General features: G+C 39.9%; 1 protein-coding gene across 3 annotated transcripts in view; it reads left to right on the top strand.

Moving 5' to 3' along the window:
• The window catches only part of LOC120537530 (neuronal migration protein doublecortin-like), a 182,386-nt gene that overhangs the window by 92,257 nt on the left and 72,797 nt on the right, over window positions 1-17,332 (top strand). For all 3 annotated transcript variants that reach the window (XM_039766540.1, XM_039766539.1, XM_039766541.1), the window contains exon 3: window positions 6,667-7,010. In XM_039766540.1, coding sequence (XP_039622474.1) covers window positions 6,667-7,010 — 344 coding nt within the window. The remainder of the gene's footprint in view (window positions 1-6,666; window positions 7,011-17,332) is intronic.

Below are 17,332 nucleotides of genomic sequence, written 5' to 3'. Positions count from 1 at the left end.
GATGTTTAATTTATAGATGATTTCCTGCATATCGTATATGAATATCATTCTTACATATTTCAGAGTTGGCACTCCAGCCACCATAAAAAACCTCATACTGGCTCCATTCCACCGGAACTAGTGTGGTGCTGAGGTGTCACCCATTGCATGGCGGCACTCGGGTCTTAATGTGGGCTCCTGAGGTGGTTGTCATGTGGTGGGTGCGGCAATGCGCTGTATCAGCATGTGCTCCTAACACCTCACCTCACCTCACCTAGCATTTCTGTGTGATTGACATTGGGTGCGAGACGACCTCTTAATTAAATCTCTTCTGTGGTATATTTAGAACAATATACTGCCAAAGTTTATGGTCAATTGTATAATTTCTCATCTTGTCTTTTTCATTTACAATTTCTTTTTTACGACACTGCTATCATCAGCATTTTGTGTATTTGTTTGTAATGGGCACCACCATTTTGTGTTTCTAGTTTTCATGACTGTTGACATTTTGTGTGTTTCTAGCTGCTATAAATCTACACAGCTGGTAAACATGATGCAGTTGACATGTGACCCATGACCTCATCAGGGCACATAAGATGGCCAAGCTGTTAAAACGCAATACAATACAATTTATTTTTCTATAGCATGCACAAGGAGTGCCGCAATGGGCTTTAACAGGCCCTGATTTTTAATTGACCCATTGACTCTCTAAGAAGACCAGAAAAAAACTCCCAAGAAAAACACCCTTGTAGGGAAAAAATGGAAGAAATCTTGGGAAAGGCAATTCAGAGAGAGACCCCTTTCCAGGTAGGTTGGGTGTAGCTGCTGGTGAGTAAGGTAGGATCAAGCATGGGTCAAATGTGTGCCAAAAGAAATCTCTCAATCCAAAAGTTCGTTTTAAAAGGTTTTGTGAAAATTCAAAGCAAACACTCCACAGAAGAATAAAGAAAAAGGTTGTTACACACGTAGAATAAAAGGAATAAAAATTGGAAAAAAAACCTTCCTTCTCTAAACTTAGCTTTTCTTGTCAAACTTCAGTTGTTTCTATACTTAAAGATGCTTTACTTCACCTTCAGTACGCTCTAAACGTATGGCACTGCACGTTCAATAGAGCATGTTAACTTCCATACTATTGGGCACGTAAAACCATGTGCCTTCCACGCCATACACATGGCAAGGCAGGTCACTAAGTGAGTCTCTTCTATAATCAGCGAGACAAGAAACAGTCAGAATATACCAATTTAATTCAGCTTGTGGGGTTATAAGTATCTCCCATTGACTATGCACAAATATATAGGAAAACATTTAATACAACTAACTAACTACATTGGGCATGCAGTGGGTGTGAAAAAATGGGGTAAATACAACACAATACACAGAACAGAACACACGTAACCCTCGATACAATACAATAATACAATCGTAAAACTACAAGTGCACAGCAGAATGCAAGAGTAGATGAAAATAGGATTCCGATTTGCTCAGTTATCAAGCTGCCTCCCCAGCGCTGGCCATTGCACAGCCAAACTGATGAAAGGACCCTTCTACCCAGGCTTCCATTTCAGAGATGACTTTTCCTTGGGCAGGCAAACAACTTGGCCTTAGGACAGCAGCCCCAAGTGCCACATGTGAGCACAGAGAAGAGAAACAGAATAGGTGAGGGTTAGTAACAACGTATAACTATCACATTACTTATATTTCAGTATGAATGACTAACAAAAGAGATGCAGTATGTGTCCAAATCTTGTGTGAATAAAAGTAAAACTTTGCAAAAGACTTAATGCTCAAGTAAAATTAATTTTTAGGGTCCCCTAATACTGAAAACATCGATATCTCGATGATGGGTGTGTGTCTGTGTGTCTCAGTTTCTTGAGGACGGTCTAGAGCTAAAACAGCTGGATGGAAAAATACCCAACTCAAAACTTAAGCTTGCTATGGGATGACGATGTGCCGATTCATTTTTGTGCCAAATCGTGCACTCTAGAGGAACCCTCAAATACCGTAATTCTACAATTAATTATGAATTCTTCTTGTCAATTGCTGCCATAATGACCTATTTTATGATCAGAAGGATCAGCATCACAGCAGTGAATAATTACTGAAATGTTACAGAATAGTTTGGGTAACTTGGTTCCTAGAACACAAAGCCTATTGATGCTGATGACCACATTTTTTTTGATGTGCATTGTCATAGAAATGACTTCATTGTTAGTCAGCACACAGAGCTTATGCCGTTGCCATTGTCATGCACCTGACCCAGAAGTGATGTCACTTCCTTCCTAAATGATGCAATTGTAGTCATATGGGGAGCTGCAGGTGACTAAACACAGCGCTTCGTAAAGGAGAGCCCACCTCAGAGGAGAAACAGCTTCAACAATTTAGATGAGGATTTTCTGGTAAATTCTCTGTAATGATGCAATTGTTGTTTGGAATATTTTTTACTGGTTTGGTTTTCTAGAATTAATTTTAATTAAGGGTTCACTTTCTTTTCCTTTGTTTTGTTGATGGCATCATTCTGGCTCATATCACATTTTCTGTTCTCTGCAGTGGCACTGCACATTCATAAACCCCTTGCGAGAAGATCAAAAGCTATTGTTGTGTGCAAGAATTCTATATTCAGGATCTGGAAGAAACAAACACTTCAGTCTGTGTTTAAAAGCAGAAAGTCCAGAAAGCCTTTTAATTTTAACCCGCAGGAAGATCAATCCTCCTTGCAATAGATGAAATCTTATTTTGAGAATGTTTCAGCCACAGGTGGTATTTATAGTTCAACCCACGCCAGCTCGTAATCAGTCCTGCTTGTATACCCTTCAGGCTAAGTGAGCAGTATTACGCTTTGAGCTCTTTACTTAGAAAACATGTCTTACATAAGTAAAAGCTGAGTTTTTTTATAGTGTACAGAGTGCGCCTTGAGAAGGACAGTAAATAAGTCGATCAATGAGAGCTGACAACATCAAAGCTTGCCCAATAAAGCAGATCAGAATGCCAGCAGTCTCACTTTGTAAAGATATACCCTGACTTGGCTGAAGTTTTCTAAAGTTACACAGATTCTTCCACACGTTAAATTAGTGCATCAGAAACATTGTGTGCCCCTAAGTTCCTAGGGCCTCGGCCAGTGCCCATTGTGCCCATACGTTAAGATGGCCTTGCCACATCCTATAATGAAAGTTTTACTGATCGATTGAACACACTTTTCTTACACTTACAATTTCAGTTTTTGTTCTTAATGTCACTCGAGAATAAAAAAGCATTACACTACCAGCAATTGTTGAGAAACCTGTGCATTACCCAATTCTGTGTTCAACTGTATTTCTTCTGGAAAAAAAATCTCTGTATCTTTTTCATCTAATAATAAAAATGTTTTGTCAAGATATGCAAAATAATATAAATAGTAAAAAGTCAGTCCATTGTGCAGCTCAGGACACATGATAAGGAATGTCTGAGAATGTGTGCCTGGCCTTTGCTGCTGTCTCTTGAACTGATTCACTTTGGGGTTCAAAAGATGAGCATCCTGGGAATCATTCATATAAACTGGAATGAGGCTCCACCTGATAGAATGATGAAACTCCTGAAGTCATTCAGTTTTTACCTTCACTTGTTATTTTCAAACCCACTTAATCCAGACCTGGGATGCAGGGAGGCTGGACCCTACCCCAGTTAGCATAGGGCAGCTTGGAGGAAACCCATGCAGACATGGGACACAAACCCTGGTCTCCTTACTGCAAGGCAGCAGCACTTCCACTGCTCCACTTTGACTCTACTTGATTTCGTTTAAAGTTCAGCAATAACTGAGAGTTTAATGTAAAAGGATTTTGCCAGCTGTAATGACGATATTATTTGTTACAAGTTCTCATGCAAAACTGGAAAATTCTTAGTATGCTTGCAAGAGCGTTGCAAAAACAGCATTATCTTGCTCTTGTTCTCAGTCTTGTCTAGCCACCATCTGAGGGACAGAATCTGCAAACCCAAACTCTCCCTTAAGGAGTCAAAGTGCAAGGGGAGTTTCCAGGCTGCTTGTTCTCCATTTAGAGAAGGGTCCCAACTATTCTGGGGAAAGATTTATAAATTAAATAAACAAGATAAAATAAAGCAAACTGAAAAGTCCAAAGATTTTAAAAATAAGTACAAAAGAATCCCAATAAGTTAACAAGTGAAAATCGGGGAAGGGGTACATTTGGTATGCTGACATTAATTTTCTACAGTATTTAATAACATCTAATTTAATAATTTGTTTATCATGGTTCTGGAAAATATAGTATTGCATGTTGATCAAACATAAAAGTATAAATTTCACTGTAGTTTGTATACAAGAAGACTACTACTACCTCAACTATGGTCACTGTGTTCCCCTGAGCAAGTCTGCTCCATTAGGAAAAACAAAAGAAATATAACCAATTGTATCTCAAATGCTGTAAGTCACTTCGGAGAAAGGCATCAGCCAAATAAGTAAATGCAAATGTACATGCACTAGTACAGATGACCCCCGAAATTAGTGGGGTTTACGTTTCTAGAAAATGCTGAATTGTGAAAAACCGCAAATTTTGGATGTGGTCAAAAAAATACCTATAAATGCCTATTTTTATAATTTAAACCCAAAATATTCCCCCAAAACACTTTACTTTAATTTCAAACTCAGCTTAGTACATTGCCCTAAAAAACAGAATGTAAAGGTAAACCCGTATACCCTACAGTACTGTACTGCTATGTCTCACGCAATGCTAGATTGTAAAATACCGATGTTACCCCTATATTTACTGTAATTCATGCAAGCATGTTTTCTTTGGTGTGTGCTGTCGTTTTCTTTAGTATAAGCAGGATAAATACATAATAATTTAATTTAATAAAAATAGAGTAAAATGTATAGGTACTCACCAATAATGTATGATATTGATTGAAGATGATGAATTAGCTGTACAGTACGATGAAGGTATGTAATGAAGATAATAACTGCACAACAAAGTCAAGTATTCACAGCTCCTCAGGTTGCGCCACTTCTTCAGGCGCTTCAGGAGGAGTTGTATCTTCTGACGGGTCTTCTTCTGGCTGGCTTTTCTTGATAGGTTTGAGGAACATTGTGATGGGAAGTTGCGGCATACCTTTTTAGTTCCTGGAATCAAATCCAGTCGTTCAACCTTCTCCTGGAGTGTCTTAAACTTCTTCTGGTGCTTAGGTTCATTGCCAGAAGTCTTAGAAGGTGCAGGGCGTTTGGGCGGCATCTTAGGACTTCAAGAAGAACAAAACGAAAAACATAAAAACACTCAGCGAAACAGTCGAGATAGCTACACGCTGTAAACTGTTATGATACGGGAATGCTGGGCTGCATCTGCTGGAGATGTGTCACAGGGCAACAGCAAGAAGAAATGAATAACGTTTTTGGATTGGCTACTTTCACCATCCAAAACCATGTTTTCCTCTACGGTTGTTTTGTGTTCTCTCTACAGTATAGTATTGCCACAAAAAAATCCCCCAAAAAATTGTGGGAGATATTTGCGGTTTCCGCTAACAATTATTAGTTAGGTTCTAAGGAAAAATCTGTGAAGGACTGAGCTCTGAACCGTGACTTTGCAGGGGTCTACTGTACTTCTAAACTTAAAATGTTAAATAACAAAAAAGGCAATTACAGTAAACACATGTGCATCGTCCTCAAAATCATACATCCTTATACTAAAAGCAAAAACCATGCCATGACACAGAACTTAAATTGTCTAATTGACAATAAGAACAAAAAAGCAAATGCACAAAAGGGAGCTGAGTAAGTAACACTGCTGTGGGAGCTAACGCCAGTGTACTGAGGCTAAGGCAGCAGGTGACTTGAATAGGATACTCAGGTATCCCTGATTGAACACATGACAGCCCTAAACAAGTAATTCTGGGAAAAAGACCTGGAAAAAAACACCCATACTAAAGAAAAAGTAGACAGACAACAAACAAAGGCACAGAGGTAAATAACAAAAATGACTAAAAGACAAATAGGCTAAACAACAGGAACACAGTCGTAACATAATGTAGACAGGGACCTACACCAATGCAATAGTGAGGGGACTGTCCTTGTTCAAAATAATGCTAAGAAGGCCAAAGTATAGTGTGTTGAGCTCAGCTGATACATCAAATTGCCATTGTACTGATACACTGAGATGCATCCTGCCCATCCATGCAATTTCTCAGTGGCAGCAGAATTTGCCCACCAAGGGTTTGCCAGTTAGTCTGAATCATCAGAACCCTTACTCAGTCTGACTTTGACTTTATTGACTATGGACACCCAAAACGTTTATTTTCTACAATGATGATGTTTTCTGGGGTTTTGGTTTTTATTTTTTCCACTGTCAACTGGCTATATATTAATTAAAATACTAATAGACTTTCATCACACTCTGTTTTACTCTGTGTTTTGTGAGGCTTACATGTTTATGTGTGTAAATGTCATACGGTTTAGCAATTTGCTGTCACTTCTTTTACAGGTGTGCATTCATGTAAGCAATCTGAATCAATACTCAGCACTATACAAAAGATAAATAAATAAATAAATAAATAACACAGAATTCCAAAGCTCTGCTAAATATAACATAAATGAATTATTATAATTCAACACTGTTTTAAGGCTACTGCATGTAGTTGTTTCTTTAACGCTGTTACAGTATTTACAGTATGTCTGTTTTCATCTCTGGCTTTTTGGGTTTGTTTCTTCAGGGGAAAGCTATGTTTGTGCATCAGAGAACTTCTACAAAAAGGTAGACTACACCAAGAATGTCAATCCCAATTGGTCAGTGAACGTCAAAGCATCTGCTAACCAGAAAGGCTCGCAGTCACTGGCTAGTGCTAAAGGATCCAATGAATTTAAGGAAAGTAAGGATTTTGTACGGCCCAAGCTAGTCACCGTCATGAGAAGCGGAGTCAAGCCACGGAAGGCTGTGCGTGTCCTCCTCAACAAGAAGACGGCACACTCCTTTGAGCAGGTGCTCACTGACATTACGGAGGCCATCAAGCTAGAAAGTGGAGTCGTTAAGAGGATATATACCTTGGATGGCAAACAGGTAAGGATCCTTATTTATTTTGTGTCCTTGAATGTGCGCCATCATGAAGTACTGAAGGTTAACAAGGATATAAAGGTAACCAAAAGAATCTCAACCCCCTCTTGAACCTGACACATCAAAGTCAAGGCTTTTTTTTCTAAACAGTGTGGCAAATAGATGTGTCTGAGGGCAAGTGATAAATTCTCTGGATGAGAAAGTCTGTATTATTATAAACCTCTAAACCTTTCAAAATAATGGCCCCTACCTACCCAAACACCCCAGTGTGCCTGTATCCCCTTAAATACGCAGGTACCAATAACCCTTGGTAATAAATACTGGGGCCAGCACTGTTGTGTACAGCCTCTGTTCTGGCCTTTCCTAGGGCTCTGAATGCTCCTCCATTATGCTCAACCCCTACATTGGTGTCTTACTGTATATGGAGAACAGTCCAGTTAGGTCAATTACTGGGGTCCTCCTTTTCCTGGTCTTAGGAGCTGAGCCCACTGGTGGTACATTTCTACTCAGATTAGTTACCAGGGCTTTTGCTTTCATGATTGATCTTTGTCTCCCCTCTAAGGGGATCTTTTCTTCTTCTTGCCTGATAGCCATGCCTTGTGGTTCTGGTAATTCTTGTTGGGTGGGACACCCAGTGACAGATATGTAGTATGTTTGCATTTTGTCCTGCAATTAAAAAGGCTGCAGGTTATGAGTAATAATAATAATTCTTTGCATTTATATAGCGTTTTTCTCACTACTCAAAGCGCTCAGCAATTGCAGGTTAAGGGCCTTGTTCAAGGGTTCAACAAAGCAGAGTCCCTTTTGGCATTTATGGGATTCGAACCGACAACCTTCCGATTGCCAGTTTTCCTGTTTTTTTTTTTGCATCCTATTAGAGTTTTTGAATACAAGGATTTGATTTATTATGTCGGTATTTGTTTTTGATACTTGGATACTTTTTGGTTTTGTTGTATTCTTTTGTATTTTCATGTCATCATTTCATCATCATTTTGTTAACCTGTTTGCTGATATTTGTTTATAGGTCACCTTGGTTAAAATCTTAATGCCGTTGAGACAATGGGTTAAAGGTCGTTATTAAGGTCACGTCTTTATCTAAGATTGCACATAACACCATGGATCCTTGTAGTTGATTTCAAAAGTTTTCTATGTACTATGGTACTGAATTTTTGGCTTGCCTTTTTCACTTTGATTTTCAGTATTTGTTTAATGGTTTTGCTACTCATATTTTTGAACGTTGTTTCCTCCTGACCGCGTCTCTTCTTCTGATTCTTTTTCTCATCTCTTGCTATATTGTTCTATGTTAGAACAACAGACAGAGGATTTAGGATTTAGGACTTTACTCATGGCTCCATGTCTGACATAGAAATAACAATTGTAGCATAATAATGTTTTTTGTTTTTTTTTTCTTGTTAGTGTCCATTTAAGGGAACAAAACCAAGAAATCCAAAGCTGTCAGTTTCTTGAATGTACATTATAGCTTCACTATAGTTTCTCATTTCATTTTTGGAATACTTAGCTATGTTTTTTTTTTTGTTATTTATATATTTTTTTCATTATGGTGGTGATGCCACCTCGTTTTTTAGCCTATTTTTGTCACCATTTCCAAAGGCTGTAGTCAGACATGTGATATGGAGGTCACCTTGCTCGACCTATAAAAGATGGTGGTGCTCAGCTTCTGGTATCCTAGTGTTGGTCTAAACCCCATTATAACATGTTAGGCTAACTCAAACCCAAGTTAATGTTAGGATTTTTGACATTTCATAGTCTTTGTTTTAGATATGTTCTTGCCTTGTGACTCCATTTTAGATGCTCAGTTTATTCAGTTTCTTCTACATGATTGCCTCTCCTGTCCCCTAATGGCACTTTTTTCCAGCCTCTGGTACAATTTTTAAAATTCTAAGTTTTACTTGCCCCTTTATTGACACATGGTGTCTCTTATAAATCATTACAGTCACATTCTCCATCAGTGGTATATATGAGGGGATCTCATTTACTTTAATAAGATTGATCATAGTAACCCTACTGTACAGATTGGCCAAACTCCCACAATTCAAAGTGCTGATGATGGTCCTTGCATATATTTTAATACCTGAGTGCTAGTGGCTAGCGGCTCATTGATGCAGTGGCCAGAATTTGTAATCCCAACCTGGTAGCCATACGTGTAGAGTTTGCGTCCATGTGTGTACTTCCATTATCTGGCTGCTAACCGGTGACTAGTGATGAGCGAAACAATTTGTGCAAAATTGAATTTGAAGTGAAACTAGACATTTAGCATCTCAGAATAATATGTGAAGCTAACTGTGTTTTTGCTTGCAGCAAAATTCATCCCATTCACACAAGAAAAAAGTCTTTTTGTTGCTGTGTGGGAAGTGTTTTCATGAACTAATTCTGCATGTCAAGATAAGATGGCTGCGATGTAACAGTGGAGAGTGTTGGTAGTGATGACTAAGTTTACCGAGTTTTCATGTGGAGAAAATGCAGTAAAGTTATCCATGACGCGTTTCTTCGTGTGGAAATTATGTAGTATGACACATTTTCAAAAAAACATACTTTAATTCTTAACAGGGGTGTGAACTAGAGGCGTTAGTAGCATTGATTTTACTTGAGTGGTATGGATTACACGCTCTATGCAGCTGCCGGAAAAGAACACAGATAATCACAGAAGTGTGAATGACGTTTTAGGGAGCAGTATTCCTTATTTTGCACCCCAAAAATAAAAAAATAAAATCCCAAAAATCTCTTTGATGAATTTTGGTGTCTGTTTCACAAGCCTGTATGTGAATCAAAATGTACCTGTTTCACTCTTTGCTTCTGTTGATTTTGTAGATTGAGTTTGGACCAAACAAGTCCAATGGATGGATGCTGTTCAATTCACCAAGGCTGTAAGAAAACATTTGTATTGATTGTAGACATATATTAATAAACATTATAGAGTGAATATAATGAGAAAAGAAACCAGCTTTTTACTGAACGCTTCTAAAATGACATAGCAGAACGTTAGGGATCTCATGTCCAAGAGCAAACTAGAATGGGATCACAAACAGACAGATACTTTCAGGATGCAGGAGATGAAGTTTAAAATCTGTTCTTAGTAAAAGTGCAAAACCAAGAAGTGAGAGAGGGGTAGAAACGTCTGTCCTGAAATGCATTATGAAGGGGTCTCAGTGTGTAAGAAGCAGAATCCTCACTGCACAACCACAAGTTAAAGGGGTGGATTTGGATTGCGTACAACTCAAGGATTTCTCATCTGTTTTACTAATGGGGACACAAGCTAACCATTCAAAGATATGAATAAGCTGGTCCTTGAAGTGATATACAAGATAAGGTCCATTAAATATGAAAATACTGCTGAGAGCATCCGGAGTAACATGAAGTTGAAATTAGTGGGAAGTAAAACATAACTATTGTTCGTTCACATTTGAATATTAGCTTTTGTCTTCAAAGAATGTTTTTTTTAATTCATTCAAATTATATTCAACCAGTAACGTTGTACTGCACGATAACGTGTAGTGAATACACTTGACTTGAGCATTCCTAGTTTTCATCCACTTTCTCTGTACATTTAGCATTCATTTGCTCAGAGGATGACGCGCTTGCAGCTTCCTGAGCAGCTCTGATTTTCTCTAACCTAGTGGCCTGCTTCTTCTCTTCTTTCGTTGGCATCTTTTCTGTTAAAACTGATTAAGTCAGTGTTTGTGTTGCAATTACTTAGTATGTTTTCTTTAATTTTCAATCTGCCTCAAGAATGATTTAAGATATGAAAAGGTAGGGGAAGTGATGGCGAAGGTGGTAGGGAATGAGAACGGCGCCCATACACATGCGCTGCACGGCCTCTCTGCTGCATGTTGCCGAGAGTTGATTCTATAACAAAATAAAATGAAAATAAAAAGAGGAATAACCTTGGAGGTCAATTACCACCCGAAAGTGGATAGCAGATGTCACGTAGTCTATGTGTACCAAATTTCAGGGCAATACGTCAAACTGTTTGTGAGCTACAGGTGATTTAATATCCTGGACCGACAAACGGTCTGCCATGATAGCGTATTATATATAAAGGTAGTGATTTTCAATCTGACAGCCTTACTTCCTACCTTGTTCTTATTCTGCCAGTACCAAAAAGCACTTTCCGAAAATAGATGGACAGGTTCTACTTTAGTCATGTTTTCCAGGGTCTTTTGGCAGTTTTGTTGTCTGCTGTTGACTCAGCCTTGTTAAGCTTGAAATAAAAATCTTAATAGCTGCTTCACAGTGTCCCTCTTTTATTTAAATACTTGCCATTTCTTAGGCTTCAGAGGTGATCTGAGTTTTTAACTACTGTTCTTTTGGCCTTTTCATGCAGTCTCCTCAGTCTGTGTTTTTTAACTTGGCTCATGATCAGCGTGACTTGCTGCTTCTAACTTACATCACCACCCTTTTGTTTAGCTGTTAGTCTCAGCCAGGCAGTCTTAGGTCTAAAATGTGCAAATAATTGGCTTAGCAGGATTTACGTCAGGCAAACTGTGACTAGAAAGAGACTAATGTTCAACCAAATCTGCCCCCCATCGCGCTGATGTGCAGTGGGAAGACATAAAGCTTTCATTTAGTGAATTTGAACAGGCCGGCTACTGAAGATCCTGCTATACTAGCATTTTTGTGCTAACCTTTCAGTCTCCCTGGTGTCCTGGTGCACCTTAAAATGTCACATTCAAGATACAAAAGTGAAACTAGGTTTTTTCAGCATGTGCTTCTATACAATTTGTTACTATTTAGGCAAAAATTTCAAAAAATTCCCTGTGATAACGTCTGAGTCATTTTGACCAATGTTCAACTGAATTTCAAAAAGTCAGGGAAGAAGTTAGACAGAGGAAAGCCAATGTCTATATTGAAGAAGAAAGGCTTAACAACCTGAATTTTATACCCCAAGTATATTATTAAATATCTATCGATCTAATAAAACATTATGGTTTGTGTGTCCAGTCCATCAAAACAATCTGATTGGTCAATTTGGCTTTGGTGATGTGACGAAAGGGGAAATGTAAGTGTGAGACACACAAGGAGAAGTAAAGGTGCATGCTGAGAGAGTCGCCTTCAAAGACAGAAAGTATAAAACTGGACAGGAGATGAGAAAGGCGCCTCAAAAATAATGACAGTGTTGACAAGCAGACTTTATGGCTTTACATGAATTGAGGTTCAGACACACGAGAAAACAGAGGAAAGGCACTGAAAGTGGACATCGGAAAAGGGATGGCAAATATTTTAAAATTATTTTATTACCTGTCTTTGACAGGAACCGTGGCTAGTGTTTTATAACTGGAGTGCACACAGGTCAGGTGCCATGCTTAGATTCACACATTGAGCTGGCATTGGGGACTTCAGTGCCAATTTTGTGATTTGTAATCTAGTGCCATAGCAACAGGCCACAATGTCTACTCCCTCAGCACAAACATTCATCCTTCCATTGAACCCACTCCTAGTCAATTTAACCTGCCTGTCTTTGGCAATTTGGCAGGAAAACTGAGTTCACAGAGGAAGACCCCCACTGGCATAGGGAGAGCAAGTAAAGTCCACGCAGACATTGACAGGACCAGGGTCTGAACCCAGGAGCTACGATACAGCAGCAGCAATCACTGCAAAAGTGTGGAAGTAACTGAAAAAAGAGAAAAAAAAGACGCATACAATAAGACTATAACCTTTTAAATGTAAGAAACAAGTAGTGACTGTAAACTTTATACTCCCCAAATGTTACATTAGAAATCAAAAGGCCACCGTTTGATCACACCATTAATGTCAGGTCATTAGAACAGTTATGATGAGAACAGGCTATTCAGCCCAACAAGCTTGTCCACCCAATTCAAAAATAACATCAAGTTGAGATTCAAAGTCCTGATCTCCACCATGTCCTGGGTATGACGTTAATCTGCATCCAGCCCTGCAAACGGGTCCTCCAACCTGCAGGTTAAAACTCAGTGGATGGCGGCAGAATTGGTACTAAAGTAACTCGTATTGTTCCATTCCATCAAATTACTGTGGAGCTGAGGGTCCTAATCTGGGATCCTGAGGTAGTTTGTCATATGGTGGATGTAGCTACTTGCTGTATCACACGGGCTGGACAGACATCCCGGGCAGGAAAGGAAGCAGACCCAGTAGGAAAAGATGGCCGGACAGCCCCTATAAAAGTAGAGAGATCACTCAGGAATTGCTATTCCCCCAGCACGCTAGATGGCAGCAGTCCCGGATATCCACACCTAGACTACATTTCCTGGCATGCCCTGCTGGCTTGCTGGTCATGGGGTTCTGCAAGAAGGCACAGTGAAACAAGCTCCCTACTCTGATTATGGACTTCCATGTGACCCAGAAATACTTCCATCGGGCAATCACCCTGGCACCAGAAGTGCTCCCTGGTTTGTAATAAAAGGGACCGCACTCCCTTATTCAGGCAAGTCGGAGCTGGGTGGTAGAGAGGCAACACTCGACTGGAGGAGGGCAGTGCGGTGGTGAGAGAGTATATTGTGGAGAGAAAAAGACCAGTGTTTTTGTGCTTTGTGTAATACTTTTTGGAGGTATTTCAAATAAAACCTTCATTTATTTGGATAAAAGACTTCGCTTTTGTGATCGTGTCAGGGTTTGGGCAGGCTGTCACCCCGGGTGTCCATCACACAATGCATGCTCCTAACCTCTTTCTCTCTCTCTCTCACTCTCTCCACCACACTACTAGGTTCATAAAGAACAACTTTCCAACCTTTGTGTAAAATCTGCCCTTAACAAGTTTCCATCTGTGTCCTGTGTTGTTTGCTGGACAATTTATTTTAAAGTAATAGCCTGGGATCCACTATGCTATTTCTCTTCAAACTTTTAAACACTTCAGTCATGTCCCCTCTTAATCTCTGTTTGCTTAAGTTGATAAGGTTCACCTCCTTCATGCTTTCCTCATAGCTCATACATGGCAGTCCTGCAGTCAGTCTAGTCACTCTTCTCTGGACTTCCATTAACTCTTTGAGGGCTGAATATTTTTACAAAAAAACAGTTTTTGAAAAGCAATGGTTTCACACAGAAATCAAGATTAAACATCTGTTGCTGCATGCTGTGGCTGCCAGTTTGACAAGAATGTGTGGCAGGCTTGCTGCCAAGCTGTCTTCACGTGGCTGAGGCATTGCAAACTAGGTCCTTCCTGGCGAACATTGCCGTAGGCGTATCAGCTACATGAACCCATTCAGCACCATGATTGGCTGGGGACCAGTCAATTGAAGCTGGAACCTCACATTGTTTTCGATCACTTGTATCAAAATCGGAGTCCGACAAGTCATAGTCCAGTTCAGAGATAATAATCAAAACGTCGTCCATGCAGTAGTTTGCTTTATGCAATCACTTTGATCTCTCATCAGCTGTCAGTGCCATTTTTGCTGTTGTTTGTACCTTGCTACTCACACGAGCACAAGAAATCTCAGTCAAACCAATGAAGCTCACTTTCCTTCAAGCAACGAGAGTCCAACTAAAACATAACAGTTGGTTTTGTCACGATTTTACAGTTGATTACCATCGTCAACTCCTCCTTTTGACAAAAGTCGACATCAGCCCCGAAAGAGTTAAAGTTGCTGCTATGTTATCAGTGTAATGTGAACCTGAACTTGAACACATTAGTCCATATGAGGCCTTGATGGTGTGTTACACAATTAAGCATAACCTCTGATGACTTGTACTCCACACATCGTGATGCATAACCTAACCTTCTATTAGCCTCTCTGATCACTTCTGCACACTGTCTGGATGGATAGTGACGAGTCCACTATGACACCCTGGTCATTCTCATAAGGGGTACAGTACTTTCAAGTTTCGGGCCTCTCATTGTGCATTCATATTAAACATTTATACTCTACATGTAAACATTTACTTTTACTTACTTTAAATTTCATCTGCAACAAATCTGCCCAAGCCTGTATGCTGTCCAGGTCTCTCTGTAATGATTCAACAGATTCTAGATTATCTGCCAAACCACCTCTTCAGATTTAAGAGCATCAACCCCAGCACTGCTTTCTGGGTGACACCATTTTTAACATCACCTAATTCTGATAAAGTTCCTCTCATCATAATCCTTTCCTTCCTGTGTTTGAGCTTGTTATAAACCAACGTACAAGCCATGCTGTAAATTCCCACTTCTTTTAGCTTTAATCTTTAACCTTTCATATGGTACCTTATCCAAAGCCTTCTGAAAATCAAGATAAATAATATCATATTGGTCCAAGTTAAAAGCACCAGCATATCATTAGTGTCACCTGTCCACTCATTAGCCAATCTGTTTAATTCATTTCAAGGTTACAGGGAGCCATAGTTTAGATAGATAGATAATAGATGCTTTATTAATCCCAAGGGGAAATTCACAATTCACATTTATCCTGGCAACATCAGACATAAAGGAACCAACCCTTGACATGGTGCCAGTCTGGGGCAGGGGTTCTCAACATGTGGCTGCCTCGCTTGAATGTGCTGCCCGGACAAACTCCTGGACATAACTGACACACAATCACAAATCATTTTCACCAGTCGTTAGTATGCATGCTTATATTTAGCACAAATTTAACGGCACATTCTATGTAACGGCTCAGTTTGTGTCTCTGTTAAACGAGTTTATTAGAAGATTTTCTGATGCCTCATGAGTGCTTCCTTCATAGGCTGTGACCAGGAAATGCACACAGCAGATAATTAAGAGGTGAGATAAGGCGTACAAAAGAGGGTATGGTGACGGCAATCAAGCGGTGGCTCATTGTAAACACGAGAGTTCAAAAATTGAAGTGTGCTGTGAGCAGAATAAGAGTAAGCAGTATGAAGATGGCAGTTCCGTTTGCTGTCACTCATCATAGTTGCTGACATTGGGAAAAGCAACCCTCATTATATGTGAGCGCCAAGTGTGCCAAACTTAGTCACGTTAATAGGCACGTCTCGGGGACAGTAATCTGCAGTGACAAGTTCATTGTGCAGTCACTCACCTGTCGTCTGGCTGTAAAGAATTAATCTCCTCTTGTCAGTGGTAGAAAGCTGACTAATATTGTTTAAGAATTAGTTATCTATGGAAAGTTAATTTTATTTAGAAAGATGTTCAAGTAAATGGTTTAATTGTTAACTAAACTATCAGTGTTATGGTGTTGATTTTGTATTTGCTAATTGTAAAAGTTGTTCTAGTTTCTGTTTGTTCAGTGCTTTTTTTAAATTGACGTTTTTCTAATAAAGATTAAATCTTGCAAAATTATTAAACAAATACTGATGTCATTACCAGGTTAATATTATATGTACTGGCAGTAGGGGGCGCTAGTGCTCCCTTGAACCCTCAGGGATGACTCCAAACAGCAGGTAAAAGTCCAATACTTTTTATTTTCTTTTCCCACAGTGCACCAAGCACCCTCCACACTACTCATAAGCTATTAAATCACTATTAAACTCACACAATAAACCACTACTAATAAACTCAATACTCTCCTCCTCGCCCAGACACTTTGCTCCTCCACCTCCCAGCTCAGCTCAGTGTCTGGACTGAGGCACCGTCCTTTTATAGCCCCTGACCCGGAGGTGTTCCTGTCCAATTAGACCACAGTTCCTTTTTCCTTCCGGGTCAGGGCAAACAGTCCTGTTCTTCACCCCGGGAGCACGTCGTTCCTTCCCGTCACGTGACCGTGATGTACTCCCGGGTTATAGGGCATCACAGAGCCCATAAGCCCCCCCACAGCGACTCCTGGTGGTCCCCAAGGTATCCAGTAGGGCTGTGTATAAACACTACAAAGTCCATAAGGCCCTGCTGGACCTCGGGGCACGATCCTGCTGTCAGGAGAGCTCCTCCTGGCGGCCTGGGGGTGAGGACTGGCAGTCCTCCACAATGTGTAACCCCTACATTTAGTGTCCTTTTCAAGGAGACGTGCTGACTTCTTATTGTGTGGCCCACTTACAGTAGCTTGTTCACAGTTAGAGCTACAGCCTTCAGTAAATAAAGCTAGAGAACCCCAATTTAGGGCCGCTCATTAATCTAAGGTACGCATGTTTGGGATGTGTAAAGAAAGCTGGAGTACCTGCCCTTCTGTGTGCAGTTTTTGGTCTGTGGTGCCCTAATTGTTTTATTTCTATTATCTCTATTAACATCCCCCTTGCTTCTCTACATTTTTCTAGACTTGTCCTCACTTTATTTATCTGTTATCCAACTGAGGCTATTGGTGTCAGGGACAACCACTGCTAAAGGTGCCCTTTGTCTCTGGTTGGAAACCTCCCGATTCCTTTTCTCTTTCTGTTTAGAAGTATTCCTTTTGTAATCCAATCCTTTTTGGAATTGTTGGTGACAAAGGAAAATTAGAAATCTGGCTCTTAGC

This window comes from Polypterus senegalus, chromosome 10 (genome assembly GCF_016835505.1).
Source record: "Polypterus senegalus isolate Bchr_013 chromosome 10, ASM1683550v1, whole genome shotgun sequence".
Lineage (NCBI taxonomy): Eukaryota > Metazoa > Chordata > Cladistia > Polypteriformes > Polypteridae > Polypterus > Polypterus senegalus.
Note: the sequence above shows the minus strand (reverse complement) of the source record. Positions and strands in the feature narration are given on the sequence as shown.